This window comes from Narcine bancroftii, chromosome 2 (assembly GCF_036971445.1).
Source record: "Narcine bancroftii isolate sNarBan1 chromosome 2, sNarBan1.hap1, whole genome shotgun sequence".
Classification (NCBI taxonomy): Eukaryota; Metazoa; Chordata; class Chondrichthyes; order Torpediniformes; family Narcinidae; genus Narcine; species Narcine bancroftii.
The window spans coordinates 291,532,702-291,560,490 of NC_091470.1; the positions used below are offsets into that span (position 1 = coordinate 291,532,702).

The 27,789-nt window shown below is 42.7% G+C and overlaps 1 protein-coding gene across 1 annotated transcript in view; it reads right to left on the reverse strand.

Moving 5' to 3' along the window:
- Positions 1-2,874: 2,874 nt before the first annotated feature.
- Positions 2,875-27,789, reverse strand: part of mcmdc2 (minichromosome maintenance domain containing 2) — a 71,941-nt gene continuing 47,026 nt past the window's right edge. Inside the window, exons 11-14 of the mRNA XM_069921338.1 lie at positions 11,675-11,854; positions 6,242-6,384; positions 4,763-4,872; positions 2,875-3,186 (exon numbers count right to left, since the gene is read on the reverse strand). Of these exons, the coding sequence (XP_069777439.1) occupies positions 3,020-3,186; positions 4,763-4,872; positions 6,242-6,384; positions 11,675-11,854 (600 nt within the window). The 3' untranslated portion in view covers positions 2,875-3,019. The remainder of the gene's footprint in view (positions 3,187-4,762; positions 4,873-6,241; positions 6,385-11,674; positions 11,855-27,789) is intronic.

Sequence of the window (27,789 nt, forward strand, 5' to 3'; positions counted from 1 at the left end):
TTTGTCCCTCATTTGATGACTTTCAGAAGCTGTTCTGGCCACATATAAGTAGAGAGTCGTTTCCTATTAGTCTGAAAAAGTGATGAAATTTTATGAAAAATATTACAATAGCCAACAAGATGTACCTCTTTACCTATCCCAGAAATGTATATATTTGATAGGTTAATTTTGGAATTATCAATATTTTCTAACATTTTTGCACCACATTATGACAAACCTTTTGATTGAATGCACAACTCACACTGACTTCAATTCCAGTAGATATTTTTTTTGCCTCAAATTAAACAAATATGATAACTGAAAACAAAAAAGCAAGCAAAAGATCATATGGAAAACTACAGCACAGAAAACAGACCACTTGGTCCTTCTAGGTTGTGCTGAAACATCATCCTCTGGTCCCATTGACCTGCACCCATTCCATACCTCTCCCATCCATGTATCTATCCAATTTATTCTTAAAACTCAAGAGTGAGCCTGCATTTACCACGTCAGATGGCAGATTGTTCCACATTCCCACTACTCTGAGTGAAGAAGTTCCCTCTAATGTTTCTCCTTTCACTCTAAAATACCTCTTGTATTTATCTCGCCTACTCTGTAGAAAGAGCCTACTCGCAGTTACTCTGTCTATATTTTTCATAATTTTGTAAACCTCTATCAAATCTCCCCTTATTCTTCTATGCTCCAAAGAATAAAGTTTAACCTGTTTAACCTTTCCCTGTAACTCAACTTCTGAAGATCTGATGGCAACATCCTTCTAAATCTTCTCTGCACTCTTTCAATCTTACTGCTATCCTTCCTGTAGTTTGGCGACCAGAACTGCACATAATACTCCAAATATGGCCTCACCAATGTCTTATAAAACCTCACCATAACATTCCAACTCCTGTACTCAATACTTTGATTTATAACGGCCAAGGTGCCAAAAGCTTTCTTTACAACCTTGCCCACCTGTGATGCCACTTTCAAGGAATAATGTATCTGTATTCCCACATCCCTTTGTTCCGCAACACCCCTCAGTGCCCTATCATTAACTGTCTATGACCTACCTTGGTTTGTCCTTCCAAAATGCATCTCCTCACTCCTGTCTGCATTAAATTTGATCAGCCATTTTCTGTCCCATTTTTCTAGTTGGTCCAGATCCCTCTGCAAGCTTTAAAAGCCTTCCTCGCTGTCCACAATGCCTTCAATTTTAGTGTCATCAGTAAACTTGCTGATCCTATTCACCACAGTATCATCCAGATCATTGATATAGACAACAATGGTCCCAGCACTGATCTCTGAGGCCCACCAATAATCACAGGCCTCCAGTCTGAGAAGCAATCAGACACTACCACTCTTTCTTCTCCCATTCAGCCAGTCTTCAATTCAGTTTACAACTACTCCATGGATACCTAGTTTCTGAACCAACCTCCCATGTGGGACCTTGTCAAAGGCCTTACTAAAGTCCACATAGACAACATCCACAGCCTTTCTTTCATCTACATTCTTGGTTTTTAAAAAAACCCAAGATTTGTTGAACACAACCTACTGCGCACAAAGCCATGCTGACTATCTTTAATCAGCTTTTGGCTGTCCAAATACTTGCATATCCAATCTCAGAACCCCCTTCAATAAGTTACCTACTATTGACGTCAGGCTCACCAGCCTGTAATTTGCTGATTTACTTTTGGAGCCTTTTTAAACAACTGAACAACATGAACTATCCTCCAATCCTCTGACACCTCACCCATGGCTAAGGGCATTTTAAATGCTCTGCAAACTGCACTGCTCCAGAGCAATTTGGATGGGCAATGAATTAATGGACTTGCCAGTGACTCTCATCTATGAAAGGATTAGAAAACCTAATAAACTTGAGGTCTGAAGTTCAAACCTATTAATATGAATTGGATTTAAAATAATATTTGGCCTCACTGGCCTCTTTATTGTGCTGATAGGAAAACTCAGCACAGGCTCTGGCCTTAATTACTAATTGGGTATAAACATTAGAAACACATTTTAAGTAACAGAATGTGCATGAGAGAGGTGGGAATAAGTTGAAGCACTTCTATTTTCAGTAGGTTAATAGGGGATGTTGGTGGTGGGGGTGGCAGAAAATGAAAGGCAAGACTATTCACAGACTCATGAAACTGAGTCAAGGTTAAACATGGAGGTATTACTCATTAGAGTCCTATCGTCCTGGTTCCTATAGTGAAAAATCACTATCAGAAACTAAAGGTGTTTTGGAAGCTTGGTGATGGTCTTTCAGCAACAATAGTGATTTTGAAGCAGTAAGTTTTTCAACTCCATCTGATGACTTTAACTGCTAAACAAAACATGGCATAAATTCATTCTAGCAAAGCTGTCATTTGGAAACAGCTTCGTGGAAACTCAAGCAGCAAAATGCTAGAAACGGGGAAATTCTTTGTTAACTTCCCAGTCCTTCAATAGAGTATAGAAGCAGGGGACTGCAAGGTCACATCATCTGTAGGAATGATTAATGTTGCTGAAACCAAGGAGATGGGTCGAGTAGAACACAGTTTACAACTTCACAAGACTGCAAGATTAGTATTTCATGTTTGTTTGTGCAGTTTATTTATTTGTATTTTAAAATATTCTACAAAATAATTTTCTCAGAACAAATTTAAGTTAAAATGAATAAACAAGAGGACAACATTTATAGGCAAATGTGAAGATTAACACCCAATAATTTATCTGTATCCCATTAGAGTGTCTAATTTTTAATTTTGTCAAAATGTAATTGGATTATTACATTCAATATTCAACATTAGATATTATTATTTTTCTCCAGATTAATCTCAGATATTGAACAGTAAATATAATAAATAATGCACCATATTTTATAATGCTATGTCATACAATATGGTTTAATAAATATTGTTATTACTTTTTCTGATAAGACCTTTGTTAGCAAAGTATTTTGTGCAGGCATTCGTAAAATAATTCCATAAAATGTCAGACTACAAAATACTACTAGTTAGTGGATTCCTAGTACAATGCAGATTTAAAATTTTGTTTCAAGTCATTCTTCAGTATAATGCACAGATATCCCTGGGGCATATGTTGAGCAAAACTGTAACAGTTGGTGATAGAATTGTGCCAAATATATATCCCGTTGATTTAAACTGTACTCATCGCATTGATCTAATGGAAACACTGCATTGGGAGCCACACAGAGAACTGAAGCACCTACAAAAATATAAATGTCAATATATTCTAATGAATTATGTCCTTATTTCAGTAAACACTGGTCATTATTCAAACTTGTAAATTACATTATTTTAAGATTGCTCTGAGCACTAGCGCCCTTCAGGGCTGCATGCTCAGCCTGTTACTGTTCACGCTGCTAACCCGCGAATGTACTGCCAGGTTCAGCTCCAACAGAACCATCAGACCTGAAGATGATACAATTGAAGTTGGCCTCATTGGCAGCAATGATGAGTTGGCTTACAGAGAGGAGGTTGATAGGCTTGTACAGTGGTGCAAGAGAACATCTGAGTCTCAATGTGGAGAAGACAAAGGAGATGATTGTGGACTTCAGGATGAAGGACCACTCCCACTATATATCAATGACTGTTGTGGAGACTGTGAGGAGCACAAATTTCTTGGGATCCATTTAAAGGATAACCTATCCTGAACCCACAACATTACTCAGGAAGGCTTACACTTCTTATGGAGGTTGAGGAGGCTAAGAGCACATTGGAGAGTGTCCAGGCTGGCTACATCATAGTGTGGTGTGTAAGTGTTAAATCAGAAGTCAGTATGGAGGGTGATTTAAAACTACTGAGAAGATCACTAAGGTCTCCCATACCTCTATCAACAACATCTACAGGGAGCCTTGTTTAAAGGGAGCTCAGAAAAATTGAGCACTTTACCTTGCAGTCTGCAGTATTCTGAGACACAACCTTCAAGGAAGAGTTACAGGAGCATTAAATGCTAGGATGGCCAGGCTGGGAAACCATTTTTTTTTCCTGCAGGCAGTGAGACTGTGAAACAATTCTAGGAACCTGTAAATTATTTTCATATAGATTTATTTTGGATAGCTATGTATATATGTTGTTTGTGGGTAGGATGTGCCGTGTGTCTGTCTATGTGGTTTATGGTTCAGAGAGATGCTGTTTCGTCGGGTTGTATATGTACAATCAGATGACGTTATACTTGAACTCGATTACAATCTAGAATTGACATTTCAGTTCAAGGACGTTCTATCATGGGGCCTCCATGCCGATGCTCATCGGCAGCTCTACTTCATTAGGAGTTTGAGGAGATTTGGTATGTCACCAAATTTCTATAGGTGTACCATGGAGAGCTTTCCAACTGGTTCTATCATTGTCTGGTATGGAGGTGCCAATGCACAGGACAGTAAGAGGATACAGAGAGTTACGAACTCATCCCGCACCATCCTGGCCATTAGTCTACACTCCATTAAGGACAGCTACAAGAGGCAGTGTCTCAAGAAAGCAGCTCTGTCATCAAGGATCCTAATTAACCAGGCCATGCCTTCTTCTCATTGCTACCATTAGGAAGGAGGTACAGGAGCCTGAAGACAAACTCCCAACAGTACAAAAATAGCTTTTTCAGCTCTGCCATCAGATTTCTGAATGGACAATGAACCACAGACACTACCTCAGATTTTCTCTTATTTTGCACTGATTTATTTATTTAAAAATTGTAATTTGTAGCAATTTTTGCACCTGTAATGCTGCTACAAAGAAACAAATTTCATGACAAGTTCATGATGATAAATTCCGATTATTATCCTTACCATGTCTTGCAGTGATGGAAATCTCATAAAGTAAAATTGCAATGACGGCATCTTGTTCCAGTATTTTGTGTCTCAGGCTAAGTTTGGCATGTGCTTCTGATAAAGACATTCTGGCAGTTTGAAAAAGAATTAGAAATTTCAAACAAATTATCTAGTTCCTTTTGATGAAAATTTCTGTACATTCATAATTCCTACTTGTTTTTTAAAAATTCAGAATGAACAACCAGCATTAATATATTTTCTAATTAAACAATAAACTACAATAATACACAATTAGCTTTAGTTTACTTAAACTGAATGTTGCTAACTTAAATTTGTTTTATGTATATTTTGCAATCTGGTTGGCTCATCTGCTGTGACAGGTTGTGTGTTGGTGTGTGCATGGAATTTTTTTATTCTGGAACTTTGAATTTTTTTTATTTGTGTTTATCAGAAGTCGTCAGTTGGCAAATTGTCAGCATGTCGTTCAGATCTAGATGGCCTGCTGAATAAAGTACCGCCACTGTCGATATTCAATTATTTTAATCTCAAATGCAACAACATTCCCAATAAGTTTGTGGCCTTAGCTGACACCAGGAGTCACAGCTATTTTAAACATTTTATGACATCAACACTTAATCTCTTCACTTCTAAAATGTGTTTTACAATCTCAAGGATCTAGTTTTCACCATTGGATAACAGCATTTCCAGAATTAGGATGTGATGATTGTTGATTATTGGAGTGAAAGATTAGAAGTCTCTCACCAAAGAAGCGATGTGAAATGTTAAACAGAGCACAAATCCAATAATGGGCTATGATTGTTTGAATATCCTGATGTTTTGGTATCTGGATCAACCATTAGCCTGTACTGTGAGACAGGGACTTTGGAGCATGAATACCTCCAGCTAGGGTACTGGATGGTGGGTCAGATGTATGGTTGCAGCTGGGATTCTGAACATGGAGTAAAATAAATCCACAATGGGTGATTAATTGGAATAACATATACTAGGCCAGACAATTTGCTTCAAAGTCTGGAGGGTACTGAATTATCGAGGTTTTGCTGTAATTAGTAGATTGGGCATTAGAGCTAAATGAAGTACAGTTCAATCAAGCTTTTAAAAGGAAAAACTATTTTTATCAATTCATTATAATTTTTCTTTTAATGTAAATAAAAACATTTAGTTATTACAAAGTCTATTGGTTTGTATTTCTTGCATTTAGCAAACTCTGCCTTTGAATGACCACATTTCAATATATGGAAATTTGCCTTGTTGGCTGTTGTGTGCCTATTTTATCACATTGAGTTAAAGTACTATATTGGCTGCACAGCCCTTTGTGGTATTAGAAAGGGCTATTAACTGTATAAATCAATCTTTTTGTTTATATTGGACATACCCGCACTATAAATTTGCCTTAATGTTCCAAATTTATTCTACATGTTCCCCATGCATAAAAGATAATGAGATAGCTGATAACTTTTGTTAAAGTAAAATACATACAAAGTCTTCAGTGCAAGTGGAGAAATTTTAGATCCATGAACAGAATCAGTTCGAAGTCTTCTACTTGCAGTGTAATACCCCTGTATAAGCCTCTCTGCTTTGATAGTTAGTGCAGCTTCCTGGTTTCTGGCAAATGCCAGCAGCTGTACAAATAAATTTGAAATTAGACGTCACAATCATTCACCGAGTGATCAAAGAAGAATGAATTTCAATTAGTTCCCAGATAGATGTTAAGTAAATTAAGTCATTGTGTTAATTTAGAAAAGTGCAATAGAGCTAATGATAATATAAATTAATTTCTGTGTTGCCTCATTGCCCTGGGAGAAAATAAAATGTGGCTTTCAATTGCATTGATTTTATTGGTTTTTTTTCAGAATTGCAAGTGGATAGATGCAATAAATTAAAATTAAAGACAATTAAAAAAAAAGAAACAAAAATGTTGTTTGTAGAAATGAACAGATATTGTCCTGTAGCGACACAGGAAACAGTCGACCAACTAAGCAATCGAGCAAGCGGCATGCGAGATGGGAAACACATTCCCACAGGCCGCAGTAATAGAGGCCAAATCAACAAATAACGCAGGGGGTCCAATCTGGGCCTGTGGATCCAAGACAGCCAATCAGCAGCTAGCTCCAGTCAAGCCACACCCCGGTGGTGATGCAGCCGGATGCCTATAAAAGGCAGAACTGCATTCCAATAAACTCAGTGTCGACTACACTCCCTTCGTGTGAGAGTCTTCTTTCTATCTTCTCTCTCTTTGGCTTGGCTTCGCAGACGAAGATTTATGGAGGGGTAAATGTCCACGTCAGCTGCAGGCTCGTTTGTGGCTGACAAGTCCATTGCGGGACACGCATACACGGTTGCAGCGGTTGCAGAGGAAAATTGGTGGGTTGGAGTTGGGTGTTGGGTTTTTCCTCCTTTGTCTTTTGTCAGTAAGGTGGGCTCTGCGGTCTTCTTCAAAGGAGGTTGCTGCCCGCCGAACTGTGAGGCGCCAAGATGCATGGTTTGAGGCGATATCAGCCCACTGGCGGTGGTCAATGTGGCAGGCACCAAGAAATTTCTTTAGGCAGTCCTTGTACCTCTTTGGTGCACCTCTGTCACGGTGGCCAGTGGAGAGCACACCATATAACACGATCTTGGGAAGGCGACGGTCCTCCATTCTGGAGACGTGACCTACCCAGCGCAGTTGGAGCTTCAGCAGCGTGGATTTGATGCTGTCGGCCTCTGCCATCTCGAGTACTTCGATGTTAGAGATGAAGTCGCTCCAATGAATGTTGAGGATGGAGTGGAGACAACGCTGGTGGAAGCGTTCTAGGAGCCGTAGGTGATGTCGGTAGAGGACCCATGATTCAGAGTTGAACAGGAGTGTGGGTATGACAACGGCACTGTATACGCTAATCTTTGTGAGGTTTTTCAGTTGGTTGTTTTTCCAGACTCTTTTGTGTAGTCTTCCAAAGGCGCTATTTGCCTTGGCGAGTCTGTTGTCTATCTCATTGTCAATCCTTGCATCCGATGAAATGGTGCAGCCGAGATAGGTAAACTGGTTGACCGTTTTGAGTTTTGTGTGCCCGATGGAGATGTGGGGGGGCTGGTAGTTATGGTGGGGAGCTGGCTGATGGAGGACCTCAGTTTTCTTCAGGCTGACTTCCAGGCCAAACATTTTGGCAGTTTCCGCAAAACAGGACGTCAAGCGCTGAAGAGCTGGCTCTGAATGGGCAACTAAAGCGGCATCGTCTGCAAAGAGTAGTTCACGGACAAGTTGCTCTTGTGTCTGGGTGTCAGATTGAAGAGACTGCCATCCATGAGGTACGGATGTTGAGGTCTTTCATGGCTTTTTTCAGCATCATGCTGAAGAAGATTGAAAAAAGGTTTGGTGCGAGAACGCAGCCTTGCTTCACGCCATTGTTAATGGAGAAGGGTTCAGAGAGCTCATTGCTGTATCTGACCTGAGCTTGTTGCTTTTCGTGCAGTTGGATAACCATGTTGAGGAACTTTGGGGGGCATCCGAGGCACTCTTGTATTTGCCAAAGCCCTTTTATGCTCACGGTGTCGAAGGCTTTGGTGAGGTCAACAAAGGTGATGTAGAGTCCTTTATTTTGTTCTCTGCACTTTTCTTGGAGCTGTCTGAGGGCAAAGACCATGTCAGTAGTTCCTCTGTTTGCGCGAAAGCCGCACTGTGATTCTGGGAGAACATTCTCGGCGACACTAGGTATTATTCTATTTAGGAGAATCCTAGCGAAGATTTTGCCTGCAATGGAGAGCAGCGTGATTCCCCTGTAGTTTGAGCAGTCTGATTTCTTGCTTTTGTTTTTGTACAGGGTGATGATGATGGCATCACGAAGTGTTCTGACCATCGGTTGAAGATGGAGATCTTGTCACTGAGGAGGACTTTGCCGTTTGAGCTGCGCAGCGGGCTTTGGATTTGGGGTGAGGGGCCGTACACAGCCTTTAGAGCCTCGTAAAAACCCCTGAAGTCGCCAATGTCCACGCTGAGCTGGGTTCGTTTGGCGAGGCTAGTCCACCACTCATTTTGGATCTCCCGGAGTTTGCGCTGAAGATGGCTGCATGCGCGACAGAAGGCTTGTTTCTTCTCAGGCCAGGACGGCTTTGTAAGGTGAGCCTGGTGGGCAGCTCGCTTCTTTGCCACAGCTCCTGGATTTCCTGGTTGTTTTCGTCGAACCAGTCCTTGTTTTTCCTGGAGGAGAGCCCAGTACCTCTTCAGTGGATTGCAGTATGGTAGCCTTCAGCTGATCCCAGAGGGTTTCAGGGACGAGTCCGTGAGGCGGATTGCATCCTCGAGCTTTGCTTTGAGGTTTGCCTGGAAGTTTCCTCTCACTTCGTCTGACTGCAGGTTTCCAACATTGAACCTCTTTCTGGGGGCTTTACTGTTCCTGGACTTTGGCTTGAAGTGAAGGTTGAGCTTGCAGCGAACCAGCCGGTGGTCAGTGTGGCATTCCGCGCTGGGCATGACCCTGGTGTGGAGCACATCTCGTTTGTCTCTTTCTCGCACCAGGACGTAGTCAAGGAGGTGCCAGTGTTTGGATCGGGGATGCATCCAGGTAGTCTTCAGGTGTCCCTCTGCTGAAAAAGGGTGTTTGTAATGACAAGCTGTTCTGCGCAGAGCTCCAACAGGAGGCGCCCGTTGTCACTGCACTTGCCGACACCATGCTTGACCAGGATTCCTGGCCAGGTTTCTGAGTCTTTGCCGACGCGAGCGTTGAAGTCGCCAAGGATGACAACCTTGTCGGCTGTAGGGGTGTGTTGAATGAGGTTGCGCAGATCAGTGTAGAACTTGTCCTTTTCTGCTTGTTCCGCCTGGAGGGTTGGAGCATAGACACTGATGAGGGTGATGTGATGCTTGTTTTGAAGGGGGAGTCGCATGGACATGATCCGGTCCGAGTGGCCTGTCAGGAGGTTTTCGAGTTTGGAGGCAATGGAGTTCTTGACCATGAAGCCTACACCAGATAGGCGTTGTTCATCCATAGGCTTGCCAGACCAGTAGAGTGTGTAGCCCGCGCCGCGTTCTTGGAGGCTGCCTACATCTGCAAGCCGGACTTCACTGAGAGCGGCTATGTCGATGTCAAGTCTGAGGAGTTCATGTGCGATGAGGGCAGACCGATGTTCAGGTTGTCTAGCATGGTTCTGATGTTCCAGCATGCTAGCTTGAGTTTGTGAGCATCTTTTGAGGGGGAGGACGTGGACATGTCCTCGGGCCTGCGCAAAGGAGCTTTTAGGTGGAGTGCAGTGTGCGCAGTACTGGCCCCACCCTTTACACCCATCTTTCTATAACCTCAAGCTATAACCGTAGCAACCCATTATAGTCCTACTAAGAATTAGTTATTTGAAAATCTATTTTACATAGAAAATATGCACAAATCAGCACTAGTATTCTTAGGCTTGTAACAAATCTCACCAAAAATAAGCCTCATTGATTGTACTGTAGCTCAGTTTCACATTAAAAGATAAGAATACTCCGCTTATAAACTCCCAAGTTATTTATTTATCAATATTTTTTGTTAACAGTTCAAAATACCTCATCCCATTTTACAGTTTTTGAACTGGAGATTAATTCTCAGTAATAATGCAGCATTTAACTGTTATAACTGTAGATTTTGTGCCTTTTAAAACAAAGCAGAACATACAAAACAACCAACCAATGAATTTTGCATGAGATGCTCAAGTAAAAGGTCTTGATTGCTCTTTTTAAAAATATTGTATTGCATCATTGCCCATGGTTATTTTCAATTGTTTTTGCTCCTACATTTATCCACACAAACCTAGGCTTTATCACCAGTCAAACATGGGATGCATATGTAAATGACTATGGAAGATATGTTCACGAATTAAAATTTGGCCACCCTAGACAGGCCCGTTAAATTTATATTATGGATTGCGCAATGTAACATTTTAGGGGATCAGAATAGGACATCATAAAGATAGCACAGACTACTATTGGTCCATGATCAACTCCCCAAAGCTTTCCCTCCCACCCTCACTCTATTCCTGCTAAACACATACTCCTCCCTGGCTGACTATCTTCTTGTCTTTCCACATTAATTTGTCCATATTATGGCATGACCTATCAGCAGTAGTTAAATGAAGCCTGTTCCAAAATATGGTTCAGTCTTTCAAGCTCAGGCTTTAGACAGATCTGATTAATCTATTCAGTACTACTTTCTCATGAGTCAAAAGGCATTCTTTTTAAGAATGAATTAATACAATGCTACTTCTTCACAATGCAGTATCAATAAAGAAAAATATATATTTAAAGTATAGATTTAGAGCTATATTCAATATATTAATCTAGATGATAAAACCATGCAAATGTTTGAAATTTGAAATAAACGGAAAATTCTAGAAAGACATCATCAGCCATCGACAGAAAGAAACCTTTGACCAGAACTTTTCTGAGTCTTCAATCTGAAACTTTGACTCTATTTCTCGTTCCACATATGCTGCCTCAACTTTTTTTTAAAGTTTAGACATACAGCCAAGTGACAGGCCATTTCAGCCCACGAGCCTGTGCCACCCAATTAACCTACAACCCCGGTACGTTTTGAACGAGGGAAGAAACCCACGCAGACTTGAAGAATGTACAAACTCCTTACAGCGCAGTACTTGAACCCTGATCCTGATTGCTAATGCTGTAATGGCGTTGCACCAACCACTACACCAAGTGTGCCTCCTGAGAGTTTCCAGCATTTTCTGTTTTAATATGAATACAGAAGTTAGTCATGAATGATGAACTTTCTTGCAATAGTATTTTGTTATCTTTCTGATATTTTACAATTAAATTATGATGAAGTGAAAAAGGATGTAAAATGAAGAAACATTTCAATAGTTATGCATAATTTTGATTTTTGAATAAACTTGCCATAGTATAACTTGCATTTTATTTGTATGTCAACACCAAGACTAAATTCTCATTTTTACCTCTTCATAGTCTTTTGTTGTAATCTGCTGTGGTGCTGGATAAAGAGGTTTATTTTGCTGCATAGCTTGATTGAGTTTATGCCGTATTAGACGCATAGGACAATGGTAATTGGAAGATTCACTACAGTAAATCCTTAGACCAAAGCCATCAGCCAGAGTAGCTGGAACTGAACTGAAATTCTAAAGTGATGGAAACAAAAAAGAGCTGTTTTAAATGTCCAAACAATCTCATTTCCACAAACGATGTTTCTTGACCATTCTAGTTATTATTACATCTCAATTAAAGTAACCACAGAAATTTAGAGGGGCCTAATTATGTTCCATGCTCTATGGCAGGGGTGGCTAAACTTGCTTAATGTAAGAGCCACAATGATAATGTTCAAATGTTTCAGAGTCGCAAAACATGAAAAAAATAGTATATTGTAGCAGCCTGGAGCCACAGGCTGACACAGAAGACGCCATTAAAACACGACAATTGAGTGAGGCGTCAGCGGCTTGTTCCCACAGCCTGCTGCAAAACAGGCTCTGCCAGCCAATCGCCGGCGACGGCTCGCAAAAGGGCCAATTGGCGCTCAGGGTGGCACAAACTACACCCGCCAACAATGCTGCGGCAAAACGGGCCAATCCAACCAATCAGAGCCTGAAGGTGCACATTGGTCACATGGCAGCCAGAGTCTGCCTGACCATATAAAAGAGAGCAGCCAGTTCATTAAAATCAGTGTCAACTGTTTTCCTTGTTGTGTGTGTCTTATTTCCGAGCTAGAACCTCGAGACATGCCACAGTGGTGACCCCGACTGGTCCAAAGGGCGTTTTTGGACCCAACGCTAGGTATCGAGATGGAAGACCAACCTTCAATCAACGCTGTCTCTGTGAAGCTGCCAAGCTTCTGGATGTCGCAGCCACAGGTGTGGTTCCAGCAAGCCGAAGCACAGTTCGCCATTCACTGGATGTCTGCCATTGACATGAGCTACTACCATGTAGAAAGCACTCTTGACCAGGACACAGTGCCCGGATCACCGACTTTCTTCAGCAGCCCCCAAAGCAAGGGAAGTATATGGCCATCAGGGAACTACTAACCCACACTTTCGGGCTCTTGATGCGTCAGCGTGCAGCCTGACTGTTGCATATGGATGGTTTGGGGACAGGGCCCTTTCCGCCCTCATGAGCGACATGCTCACTCTCAATGACGACCACACCTCTTGCCCGCTGTTTCAGCAGATCTTTCTGGAGCGGCTGCCTGAAGACATCCAGTGGCTCATTGCAGAAGATGATTTCGACTACCTCACAAAGGTAGCTGCCCAAGCGGACGTGCATTGGGTGGCAAAGAGAGAGGCCTGTGGTACGCTGGAATAGGTGACAACACCTTGAAAACAGTGATCAGCCAGGAAGTCCGCCGATCAACCACCCGAGCGACTGAATCCACTGGTGAGCCATACTGTTTTTAATCATCAATGCTGGGGTCCAGAGGCCCATCGATGCCACTCCCCCTGCATGTTCCCAGGAATATGCTAGTACAGATTTTATCACCAATGTGTATATGTATAGATTGTAGTATAGGATGATTGTGATTGGCTGAGAGCATAGCCACGCCTACTGGCAGGTCTTAAAGGGTTGCTCCTAGCCAGACCTGATCATTCTGGACTGGTCGACCTACATGTGATACGCTCCAGTCTTCTAGTTAATAAAAGCCTTGGTTTGGATCAACAAGCCTTTGATTCTTTCGACGTGCTCTGCACGTCAAAGCCTGCTTCATATACGAGACTCTTGTTGGACTGCCAGTTCCTGGTCAACACTGGGGCTGAGGTCAGTGTTCTTCCCCCCTCTGTCTCCAATGCCTGTGACCGAGAACTAAGGATTGGCTGAGAACTAAGGTCTGCCAATAACTCAAACATATGCACCTTCGGCATCTGTTCCATTCCCCTTTGTTTCGGCAACTTCCATTTTACCTGGAAATTCACTTTGGAACCCGTTCGACAACCACTCCTGGGGGCCAACTCTTTACAGGTGGACATTAAAGGAGGGAGGCTGGTACACTCTAAGACTTTCTGGTCCCTTTCACTAGGTGGCACTAGACTCACGGCCCCACACCTACATTCTGTGATTGCTGCTGACAATGCATTTGCACGCATTATTGCTGAGTTTCCTACCATTACAACACCACATTTCACCTCCACAACACCCAAACATGGAGCGTGGCACCAGATCCTCACTAAGGGACCTCCCCTCCACGCCAGGGCGAGCCGCCTTCCACCTGAAAAACTTAACCTGGCAAGGGAGTAATTCTGTAAAATGGAGGAGCTTGGCATTGTTCCATAGTCTGACAGCCCGTGGGCCTCACCACTCCACATGATGCTCAAAGCATCAGGATGGTGGAGGCCACGTGGAGACTACTGACACCTTAACGGTGCCACCACGCCTGACAAGTATCCAGCCCCCAACATACAAGATTTCACTGCTTCCTTCAGGGGGCCCGGATATTCTCAAATGTTGACTTAATCCAGGGCTATCATCAAATCCCAGTCCACCGGATGATATCCCCAAGACTGCCATTATCACCCACTTTGGACTTTTTGAGTTGCTCCGGATGCTTTTCGGATTAAAAATTGCAGCTCAAACCTTCCAGAGGTTAATGGATGCAATGGGCTAGGATCTCAAATTTGTTTTCATCTATCTCAATGATATTGTGATTGCCAGCCATGACTACACCAAGCACGCTAATCACTTAAGACATTTGTGCACTCGCCTGAGTGAATATGGGTTAACTATTAACCTGGAAAATTGCCAGTTCAGCCATGAGACTATTGACTTCTTGGGGGCACAGGATTAATAAAGATGGGGGTAGGCCACTGCCCAAGAAGGTAAAGACCATTCAGTCATTTGCTAGGCCAAATACAGTCAAGGGCCTACAAGAATTCGCCAGTATGATTAATTTTTTTTTAACCACCGATACATACAGGCTGCAGTGTGCATCATGAGGCCATTACTTCCCCCCTCATTTCCAGTTGCACACAACGTCAGTATGCTAAGAACCAGACACACATTAAGGCCCCTCTCTTTCGGATTTTTGAACCACCACGGCGAAGGTTCAGCCACATACACGTGGATATTGTTGGCCCATTACCGGTGTCACAGGGTGCCTGATACCTCCTCACTACTGTAGACCATTTGACCAGGTGGCCCAAAGCAGTCCCATTACCTGAGGTATCCACTGAGACATGCTAGGGCCCTGCTAAATGACTCGGTCCCAGAACATCTCATCTCCAATAGGGAAGCCCAATTTACTTCCAGTCTATGGCCAGCTTTGGTCAATGCCCTGGGAACCAAATTCCACTAGACAATGGCTTATCACCACAACCCAATGGATTGGTGGAAAGTTTCCATTGGCACCTCAAATCAGCCTTCATGGCCAGATTCTCAGCACCCAACTGGACAGATGAACTGCCGTAGGTTCTCCTGGGCATTCAAACTACACCCAAGGAGGATTTCAATACATCTGCAGCCAAAATGGTGTACAGCATGCCCTTAGTCATCCTGGGTGAATTCTTGGCTAGTACCCTGGAAGACCCACTGGACGCCGCCCAAGCCAGACTGCGCTATCGCTTGGGAATGCTCACCCCAACACTTCTTAAAGCGGATGGCCATCCTTGATCTACAGTCCCCAAAAACCTCAAGAACTGTAAATGTTTGCGTGAGGCATGGCGTGACTGTACGAGGGGCCATATCACATCCTCCGACACAATGGGTCCACCTGCATTCTGGACATCAGCAGCAGGGAAGGGATTTTCACGATTGACTGGCACATTTGGACACCTGTCAATGAATCACACTCCCAAACCCTCGCCACAGGGGCAGGCCTTCCAAAGGTACCAATACCTCTTTGATTGCTGGTTGTGGAGGGAGGGAGGGTGGGGTCATGTAGCCGAGACAGAAGACATCACTCCCATAGGCTGCTGCAAAACAGGCTCTGCCAGCCAATGGCTGGCGACTGTTTGCAAAAAGGCCAATCGGTGCCTAGGGCCACACAAACCACAGGTTGGTGACGCTGAAGCAAAATGGGCCGATCCAACCTGAAGGGGCACGGGTTACGTCCGTCAGCCACATGACAGCCAGGGTCTGCCTGACCATATAAAAGAGAGCAGCCAGTTCATTAAAATCAGTGTCAACTGCATTCCTTGTTGTATGTGTCTTATTTCCAAGCGAGAACCTTGAGACATGCCACAATATATACCTTTTAACTCTTGCATGCATATTTTGTTACAAAAAAATTGTATTTTTAAACGGCTAATATGTATTAGTCTCAATAATCAATAAGTACACATATACATACTAAATATTTTCAAAATTCTGACCGATTTTCTGTGGATATCTCTGGCCAAGGAAGTGGTAGAGGCTGCCTCATTAAATATATTTAAGATATTATACGATCGATCTTTGCATTGTAGGGGAATTAAGGGTTATGGGTGGGGGGGGGGGGGGGGAGAAAGCTGAGCTGTGTCCATGGACAAATCAGTTGTGATCTCACCGAACAAGGGAGCACAGTCGACAGGCCAGATGGACAACTCCTGCTCCTGTTTCTGATGTGTTCCCTTTGGGAATACTGCTGATTCTGGTCTCTGCAGGTACCTGCACCATTGCAGCATCCAAACCGAGTGCATGATGCCGGAAGCAAGCAACATGATGCAAAGCTGCCTCCTGCATCAAGGAGAGGCCAAGGGACATGTTTCTTTGCCATACAATTCTATGACTTTAAAAAAAACCTTGAGATCTGGGGGGGATCTGTTTGATTTAATTGGTCCGTAAAGAGTAATGGCAAAAGATCAAAAAATCTGGTTGTCAGTTTCCTTGGTCTTTTATACTAGTGGGTTAAGGACTGGATCCTCTAACTCCACTGTTGTTGGCTCAGAGTTAGTTGCAGTGGTGGATCAACTACCCTCAGTATTGATAAACCATCAAAATGGAGTATGTTTTGTGAAAGTAATTTGTTGTATTAATACAAAAGAGATGAAGCCATGTACAATAAATAACAGGCCTTATTTTGGAGAGGTTATTCCATCTTTTCATTGTAATAATGACATTGTAATAAATTTGGATGCAAAACTGAAAAGATTCTATGTTAAAACCATATAACAGTTATAGCACGTTCTTGCACTTAACACCATTTACCATGAACAAGGATTCAAACTTGAACTGGACTTAGAAAGAATCACTGTTTGATACTTAACAACTAAACACAGAACATTATAGCAAAGGTCCTTTGGCCCACAGTGTTGTGATGACCTCATACCTTCTCTAACAACTGCCCAGAATTTCCTCACTGAATAACCCTCCATTTTTATCTTCTACGCAGCTATCTAATAGTCTCTTGAAAAATCCTATTGTACTTCCTCCTCCGCTATTGCCAGCAGCACATCCCATGCACCCACTACTCTGTGTGAAAAACTCATTTCTTATATCTCTCATGTACTTAGTCTCAAGCACCTTAAAACTACAGTATGTTGCCTTGTGTTAGCCATTTTAGGCCTGGGAACAGCCTCTCATTATTTTATATACCTCTATCATGTCACCCCTCATCCTCCATAGTTTGAAGGAAAAAACTGACAATATGAGCGAATTAGAAAATGTATGTTTTTTTTTGTTTTCTTTGGGACCTGGGCATGGTGCTACCACTATGTATATATGGGCTGTCCCACCCCCTGAACCTGTGACTCTTCCCTGCCAGATATCCCCATAAAGGGTGTTACACCCAAACCCCTCCCTCAGAGCCTGCCTTGGAACTGGGCCAGCAATATGCAAGCTGTGCTGACACTTTAAGGTGATTAAAGCCTATTAATCACGATTATCTCTCTGTTTGCGATTGATTGGTAGTACAACTTAATCACCTTAATTTTAGACCATGGACAAGGTAGTATGGGTGGATAGATTACACACCGACCCCAAAAATCCGGAGACTTAGACTAAATTTGACCAGTGGGTGCACTGCCTTTACACTTTCATGAGGTGCAACGACATGCGGAATGAAGAAAAGAGGGAAATACTCTTTGCTCAAGTCGGCTCCTGGGTTTTCCAAGCGATAAGAGACTTTGCTACTTACTCTGAAGCAATGGAGTTCTTGCAGAAGCAGTACTGGGCCGCAACGAACTTTATATTCGCACAATACCTTCTGGACAGCCGAAAACAAGTACCGGCTGATGAATACATGCAGGCACTGTGGCAGCTGGGGCGAGCCTGCGACTGCCGAGAAGTCTCTGCGGCTGCCCACTTCGAAGGCCATATATGAGACATGTGCGTGGCTGGGTTCAACTCTGGCTACATCAAACAGAGACTACTAGAAAAGCTTAATCAGGGCCTGCAGGAGGCAGTGAAGTGCCAAAGCATTTTTCTCAGGCCATCTTGGGACACAGAATTCCATATCACTACCACCACTATTGAGCACCTGAAGTGTTATTTCTGCAGGCATGGGAAGCACCCTTGGTGCCACATGCTCCGCTTCCAGGAAGAAAGGGCACTACATTAAACTGTGTAGGTCCCAACCTTGCCCCAGCAGCCGTCGCCATCTTGGACCACCCGACTTCTGGCTCCACCACAGACATCATTTTCAGTGGCCGGGGACAGATTGATGGGGCCCTGGGGATGACAAGCCAGGATGGCAAAACTTCTGACAGCACTGCATGTGCAACAATGATGGCGGCCATCTTAGCGAGGGCCGCCTGAACCAACACAGTACCAACTTGGACAGCGACCTTATGCTTGCCTCCATCATTCTCGATCAAAACAGCCCGCACCACTGGCCAAAGCCAGCGTTGAGGTAAACGGCCACCCTACGAACCATCTATTTGACACCAGAAGCACGGAGAGCTTCAACCACCCGAGTACTGTACACCAATACTCCCTTGTAGTGACCCCGACACAATGTAAAGACTCCCTTGCCTCTCAATCCCAATCGGCCGAGATCAGTGGCTGCTGCACTATGACGGTCACTGTGCGGTGCATGAAGTACAGGAACTTTAAACCCCTGATCATGTCGCACCTCAGCGCGCTGGTCATAGTAGGACTGGATTTCCAGTGCCAGCTACAGAGCATCCGCATGCAGTTCAACGGCCCCCACCCGCCCTTCATGGTCCGCAACACCAACTCACTCCCTTGAACATTCTACTCTCCAGGTCCCTCCACGGCCTCTGTTCGAGAAACTTACCCCTGACTGCAGCCGGTAGCCACTAGGAGCAAATGGTACAGACCCAGGGACAGAGACTTTATTAAATCAGAGGTCAAACAACTTTTAGCAGAAGGATCATGGAACCCAGCACCAGCCCATGGGAGAGCACAAGTAGTGATGGTAAAGAGCAGAGAGAAACAACCCTTGGTCATTGACTACAGTCAGACCATAAACCACTTCACCCTACTAGACACCTACCTACTTCCCTGCATCGCCAACATGGTCAACGAGATCACCCAGTTCTGGGTTTTCTCAACTATCGACCTCAAGCTGTCTTATCACCAACTACCAATCTGACCAGAGGACAGTCGCCTCTACCCCTTCCTCTGCGTCCCTTTCGGAGTCACCAACTGGGTCTCAGTCTTCCAGAGATGGACCACATAGTTGATGACTATGGACTCAAGGCCACATTCACCATACTGGACAATGTGACCATCTGTGGCCATGATCAGCAGGACCATGGTGCCAACCTCCACAAGTTTCTCCAGGTGGACTAAAGCTTCAATCTGACCTACAACCAAAAGAGGTAAATCTTTAGCACTTCAAGGTTGGCTATCCTGGGTTGCGTGGTAAAGAATGGTGTCATTGGACCAGACCCAGACCACATGCACCCTCTGTTTGAACTTCCATTACCCCACCCTCAAGGCCCTGTGCTGATACTTTAAGGTGATTAAAGCCTATTAATCACGATTCTCTGTCTGATTGTGGTTGATTGGTAGTACACTGGGCATTGCTGGCAAAGTCTGTATTTATTGCCCGTCCCAAATTGCCATTGAAAATGATGGTGAACCATGAGCCATCATCTTGAATTACAAATTCTTTCTATGGAAGATATTTTCACAGTGCTACTGTGGAGGGAAAGATTTGGATTCCATTTTGTTACGGTACAACTTAGAACTCAGGTTCACACAAACCAATATGCATGCAATTGAGGGATGCAATCCATAGAACACCATCTGCTGCTGCCTGTCAAGAGAGAATAAAATATAAACATCTGATTTTGAATAGAAAGAATCAGTAACTGTGTTGATGCCATAGTACAACTCTGATTAATCCAAAATGGTTGGGACCAGTCCTATTTCAAATAAATGATATTTTCGGATAACTGGCCATTTTTAAAAACAGCCCAGTAGCAATAGCAAATCACTTGCAACAGTGGTTAAACAACAAAAAACAACAATGGAAGGCTTTTTAAACATGAAATAATATTTAATTTTCACCAAAAAACAACCTGAACATAATAAGATAAATCCAAGACCAAAAACTCGAAATTCTACTCAGAGGTTTTTCCAAAGTTTTTTCAACCCATGACGTCAGTTTGGCTGCCAAAAAATTTTTTGTAAAACTGAGGATTTCTGAAAATTTTCAGAGGCGAAATGACATCATTTCGGCTTCAAAATATTTCAGATAAATGAAGATTTCGGATTTTTCTGAAATCCTCAATTATCCAAAAATTTTTTGTAGCTGAACAGACATCACTTCCGGGTCCAAAAAAATGTCGGATAACTGAGGATTTCGGACAATCCAATTTCAGATAATCGGAGTTGTGTTGTGCTGTACTTCGCAAACTGAAGTGATGCACATGAAAGATGTCAGGAGCCAGAGCAACCACGAGCCACCTCTTTCTCTACCTATAATTTAAGATGCAAATGTGTTTGAAGCAGCTGACAGGTCTTAATCAGGATGATCATCTTTAAGTCATCTGATTGTACAGGTACAACTTGACGAAGCAACATTTTCCGGTACTCAGTACAAAACATGCAGACACACAATCAGACATAACACAAGTATAGACAAACAATACATGAATAGGACAAGTATTTCATTTACATAAATATATATGAAGGAAAATACTAAGGGTTTCTAGAGGTATATTAAGAGCAAAAGGATAATAATGGACAAAATTAGTTCCCTTGAAGATCATAGTGGTTGGTTTTGTATGGAGCCAAAAGAGTTGGGGGTGATCTTAAATGTTTTTTTTCATCAGTATTCACTCAGGAAACAGGAACAGAGACAAGGGAAGTAAGGAAAATAAGCAGTGAGGTCATGGAACCTATACAGATTAAAGAGGAGGAGGTGCTTTCTGTCTTAAAGCAAATAAGAGTGGTTAAATCCAGAGGGCCTGACAAGATACTCCCTCGGACCTTGAGGGAGGCTAGCGTAGACATTGCAGGGGCTCAGGCAAAAATATTTAAGATATCCTTAGCCTCTGGTATGGTGTCGGATGGTTGGAAGGTAGCTCACGTTGTTCCATGGTTTAAAAAACGCTCCAAAAGTAACCCTGTAAATTATAGGCCTGTAAGCCTAACGTCAGTAGTAGGTAAATTATAAGAAGGTGTTCTAAGAGATCAGATATACAATTATTTCGACAGCCAGAACTGATTATGGATAGGCAACATGACTGTGCATGGTAGGTCATGTTTAACCAATCTTGTAGAAATTTTCAAGGACATTACCAGGAAAGTTGACAAATGAAGGGCTGTGGATGCCATCTACATGGATTTTAGCAAGGCCTTTGTCAAGTTCCCACATAGGAAATTAATCAGGAAGGTTCAGATGTTAGGTACTCATGGTGAAGTAGTGAAGTGGATTCAACAATGGCTGGATGGGAGAAGCCAGAGAGTAGTGGTGGATGATTGCTTCTCAGACTAGAGGCCTGTGACTAGTGGTGTGCCTTGGGGAATCGATGCTGGGACCCTTGTTGTTAGTCATTCATATCAATGATCTGGATGATAATGTGATAAATTGGATCAGCAAGTTTGGACAAATGGGCTGAAAAATGGCAGATGGAATTTAATACAGACAATTGTGAGGTGTTTCATTTTGGAAGGACAAACCAAGAAAGAACATGCACAGTAAATGGTAGGGCACTCAGAAGAGCGGGAGAACAGAGGGACCTGGGAATACAGATATATAATTCAATGAAAGTAGCGTCACATGTGGATATAGTTGTAAAGAGAGCTTTTGGCATTCTGGCTTTCATAAATCAAAGTATTGATTATAGGAGATGTGATGTTATTTTAAAGTTGTATAAGACATTGGTGAGGTCAAATTTGGAGTATTGTGTGCAGCTATGGTCACCTTACCACAAGAAAGTATTGATAACATAGAAAGAGTAGAGAGAAGATTTACTAGGATGTTGCTTGGACTTCAGGAACTGAGTTACAGGGAAAGGTTAAACAGGTTAAGACTTTATTCCCTGGAGTGCAGAAGAATGAGGGGAGATTTGATAGAGGTATTTAAAGTTATGAGGGGGATAGACAGAGTCAATGTAGGTAAGCTTTATCCATGGAGGGTAGGTGAGATACAAATCAGAGGACATGGGTTAAGGGTGAAAGGGGAAAAGTTTAGGGGGAACATGTGGGGAACTTTTTCACCAGTGTGTAATGAGCTGCCAGTTGAGATGGTGAATACAGGCTCAATTTTAACATTTAAGAAGAATTTGAGAGGTATGGAGGGTTATGAATTGGGTGCAGGTCAGTGGGACTAGGAAAAAAATAGTTCGGCACAGACTAGAAGGGCTGAAGAGGCCTGTTTCTGTGCTGTAGTATATTATGGTTCTAAATAAATAAATATTGTTTCATGAATATGAGAGCCTTAGATGGTTTGGTCATTCGGCATTCTCACTGCCCGCGAGGAGAAGCTCTTTCTGAGCCTGCTGGTACTGGCTTCGATACATTCTTCCCAATAAGAGCAGCTGAAAGTTGCTGCATGTAGGGTGGAAGGGGTCCTCAATGATTTTGTATGCCTTCTTCAGTAGATCACCTTGATGGGGAGAGGGGAGTCTCCAGTGATCCTCTCTGCCACTCTAATGGACCTGTGGATTGACCTCTGATTCATTTATTTGCAGCAACCCAGACGTTCCACACCATGATGCAGTTAGCCAGGATGGTCTCAATAGAGCTCCTAAAGAAAGTTGACATAATGGTGGCCAGTAGCCGTGCCCACCTCAGTCTTCTCAGGAAATGCAGTTGTTGTTGCACTTTCCTGACAAGTGAGGAGATGTTGAGTGCCCACGATAGGTCTCTAGTTAAGTGAACTCCAAGGAACTTGGCGCTCTACTAGAGTTGGGGTTTTTAAAATATTTTATTTATAAATTTAAAATACAGAAAATCACATACATTACAAATCTTTATGTCAATTTCAAATACATATGGTATATAAAAAGAAAAGAAAAAACCCTTACCCGCCCTCCTGCCCCCACTAAACCCCATAAGGAAAGGAAAAAAGATAGGACTAAAGACTGTCAACAGGGCAACTTTCAGAATTTAATACCATCCAATAAGAGAGACCACCAGGAGAAAGAAGACTGGCAAGGTTTCAATTAAGCGTTCATAACCATACTTTGTAAATATGGGCACCATATTTTCCAAAATATGTGATACTTATTCCTTAAATTGTATGTAATTTTCTTAAGTGCAACTCTGAACTTCTGCATGCCATCTCTCTATTCCTAAATTTGTATCTGATTTCCAAGTTATAGCAATGCATTTCCTAGATATTGCTAAAGCAATTTTAACAAATTCCATTTGATACACAGTCAATTTTAATTTAGGTCTTATTCTTTTAATATTACCTACTAGAAATAGCATTGGACCCTGTGGGAATACAAGTTGTTGATGTGCAGTGGAGGGTGGCCATTCCTGGACCTCCTTAAGTCCATGATCATCTCTTTCGTCTTGTCCACTTTGAGTCTCAAGTTGTTACTCTTGCACCATTTTGCAAGATTTTCCACCTCTTCTCTGTAGTAAGACTTAACTTTGTGGCTGATGAGGCCAACTACTGTTGTGTTATCTGCAAACTTGATGACACTGTTGGAGCTAGATCTGCTGATCTAGACTGAGCACACAGCCCTGAGGTGTACCAGTGCTCAGCGTGACAGTGCTCAACATTCTGCTACTGACCCAGTCTGTGGTCTTTCCGTTAGGAAGTCCAGGAACCAGTTACAGAGAGGGATGCTGAGTCCCAACGAGGACAGCTTTCACAAACCTCTGGGGAATGATCGTATTCAATGCTGAGCTGAAGTCAATGAACAGCAGTGTGGCATTAGAGGCCCAGTTCTCCAAGTGAGTCAGGCCAGAGTGAAGGGATAAGGCTATAGAATCATTTGTGGAATGGATTCTTCAGTAGGCGAATTGAAATTAAGAATAGATCTTGCACTGTTCCTCAACAGAATCAAGTATATTATTGTGTAGCTACAGCACATAAGAAATTTATTTAACTCGGAGTCTGTATCACCTCTCCAACAGCAACTCACCAAATCCACTCACTAGCCCCTTCTTTGTGGAGATCTTGTCACTTGTCCTGCCCATTCTCTGTGATCTTGGAAATCTCTCCTCACTCTATGTTTATCTGATTCCCTCAAAGGCCAATGTTACGAGCCCAGAGGACCCCAAAACCCAGCATCAATAGATATTCAACAAAACAAATGGTTACTTAAACAAAAGTTGCTTTTAATTATCTTTAAACATGAAAACAGGATCAAACTTTAACTTATTTAAAGTTAAATAAGGTAATATTTAACTTTAATCTTAATCCCCTTCTAATTCTAAGTGCATGTGTATATAATAGAGAAACTTGTCCGTGAACTACTCTTTGCAGATGATGCCGCTTTAGTTGCCCATTCAGAGCCAGCTCTTCAGCGCTTGACGTCCTGCTTTGCGGAAACTGCCAAAATGTTTGGCCTGGAAGTCAGCCTGAAGAAAACTGAGGTCCTCCATCAGCCAGCTCCCCACCATGACTACCAGCCCCCCCACATCTCCATCGGGCACACAAAACTCAAAACGGTCAACCAGTTTACCTATCTCGGCTGCACCATTTCATCAGATGCAAGGATCGACAATGAGATAGACAACAGACTCGCCAAGGCAAATAGCGCCTTTGGAAGACTACACAAAAGAGTCTGGAAAAACAACCAACTGAAAAACCTCACAAAGATAAGCGTATACAGAGCCGTTGTCATACCCACACTCCTGTTCGGCTCCGAATCATGGGTCCTCTACCGGCACCACCTACGGCTCCTAGAACGCTTCCACCAGCGTTGTCTCCACTCCATCCTCAACATCCATTGGAGCGCTCACACCCCTAACGTCGAGGTACTCGAGATGGCAGAGGTCGACAGCATCGAGTCCACGCTGCTGAAGATCCAGCTGCGCTGGATGGGTCACGTCTCCAGAATGGAGGATCATCGCCTTCCCAAGATCGTATTATATGGCGAGCTCTCCACTGGCCACCGTGACAGAGGTGCACCAAAGAAAAGGTACAAGGACTGCCTAAAGAAATCTCTTGGTGCCTGCCACATTGACCACCGCCAGTGGGCTGATAACGCCTCAAACCGTGCATCTTGGCGCCTCACAGTTTGGCGGGCAGCAGCCTCCTTTGAAGAAGACCGCAGAGCCCACCTCACTGACAAAATGCAAAGGAGGAAAAACCCAACACCCAACCCCAACCAACCAATTTTCCCTTGCAACCGCTGCAATCGTGTCTGCCTGTCCCGCATCGGACTGGTCAGCCACAAACGAGCCTGCAGCTGACGTGGACTTTTTACCCCCTCCATAAATCTTTGTCCGCGAAGCCAAGCCAAAGAAAGAAAGAAGTTTAGAAAAGTTCTTTGATTCACAGTCCAATCTCACTTCTCATTCCTCTAAGTTCACTAGTTACATGCTATTCTTATACTGTGCACAGAATTTAACATTTATGAAGTTCACCAGGCTTTGGTGATAGAAAGATAAATTCAGGAAGGTTCTTGTCAGTTTTCAGAGAAATTTGTTGTTCGCTGGACACCCACAACTGATCCCTTTTAATCAGCCCCTTCAGTGTCTTGCCGAAAAAACTTTCCCAATCAGGGTTTTCCAGATGTTCACCTCTTTCAGGTCACTACAGAATTCTTTTTTTTCTCTCTTATTTCAAGTGAAACATTAGGCAGCCAATCCTCTCCTCTTGTATGGACCACAAGGGCTTTGACCAGGCTGAATTAAGAACTCACAAACCGTCTTCCAAATGGGGTTTTTCCACAAGTTTGCCAGCTTGTCCTGTTCCAGTCTCAGTTGCTGCTGCTGACTGTAGAACTGAAGAACCCAATCCTCTCTCTTTTTCTCACAGAGAAAAAGCCTGTTTGACTCTATCTGCTTGCAAAACCACATGACCCTCTTAGAACAGCAATTTCTACTCCAGACAGCCTGTGGCTCTGACGAGTTATTTTTATCTGTTGCCTTTTTGTAAACAACAATCCATTAGTGAATTCTCTTGTGCACTCTCCAAGCTTTTGCAAAGGATCTTGGAGCCACCCTGTCGAGCATGAACAGAGCTTCAGTATTTTAAATAAGATCTGTTTTGAAGTGTTTGTATGTGACCTACACTAAAAAAACCTTCCCCAATTTATCTCCCAAAAACATATCTATATACAATACAAACACAACATAATCTCTCACACCACAAAGAAACCCACCCTCTGCTACATCAGAAGGTGGTGCATTCAGGATTCATTCCAAACCCATGTTGGATAACATTTTTCTTTGTGTCACTGTTAATTCTTTTTATTTTAATAGCTCTAGATCTCAATGTCTCCCCTAAATGAAATAGCCTCTCATCATCCATTTTGTCCAGACCTCTCATCATTATATGTTTCTATCAAATTTTCTCTCAGCCTCGTCTTCTCCAAAGGAAACATTAATAGGTTCGCCATTCTGTGGTTGTAAATGTAGATTTTCATTCTAGGAACTATTCTTGTAAATCTTTTCTGGATCCACCATAATGCCTCCCATGACCAGATTTGAACACAATGCTCCAGGGGAATCAGATCTATGTTTTATAAAGTTTAGGAATAATTTCATTGCTTTTATATTCCTATCGTACTCTATTGCTGAAGCGCAAAACTAGATTTATACAACCAACATCAAACATGCAGTCTATAATACTGAAATAAGTGGTGTTTGTATACTTCTTGCTGCTCAATGCATGTTTTGCAGGGATAAGAAAAGACATTAGATGGAGCACTGATCTCCAAAATGATTGGGAGTGTTAAATCAGTGTTGAACCTCAGCAAACAATCCGCTTATAAATTGGAGTTTTAGAGGGCAATAACTGCACAGATGTCAACATTCTTACACATCATGTCTAACTAATGAATATATATATCTACACCAAATGCTCTCAATAAACAAAATTGCCATGTGAAGTATTAAAATATTGTATGCTTCATTCTTAATTAAAAAAAAAAATTCGACATCCAGCACGGTAACATTTCAGCCCACAGGTCTGTGCCGCCAGTTTACACGCAATTAACCTATGCCCCTGGTACATTTTGAACAGTGGGAGGAAAACAGAGCCCCCGGGGAAAACCCACGCAGACACAGGGAGAACATACAAACTCCTTACTGACAGCTCAGGACTTGAATCCCGGTCCTGATCACTGAGGCTGTAAAGGTGTTCCACTAACTGCTATGCCCAACCGTGCAGCCCTAAATTTAGTGATATATCACATGTATGGGACACAATTTAGTGATATATCATATATGTGGGGCACAGCAAATATACATATAATGTATGCTTCATTCTTAAATTTAGTGACACTATTATGTGTGTGAGGCACAACAAATATACAAATTAAAAACTAAATTATTTAAATTAACATTAATATTCCTCATAACATTAATGATCATGTCTATTTATAAAGTTCATTGATCGCATAGCACATGTTACCATAAACAGACAGGTACACCAATATGGTAAAACAAAAAGTTAATTGGAAGGCACACTGTTATAGTGGTACACCTCACATTAGCGTTTACAAATTCTAAAATTAAATCCCTCATCCCAGTCAACATCATGGGAGAGCATAATGAAAACACCATTTTCCTTTGGGAAAGGACTGCACAACCAGAGGAAATGGGGATGTAGTAG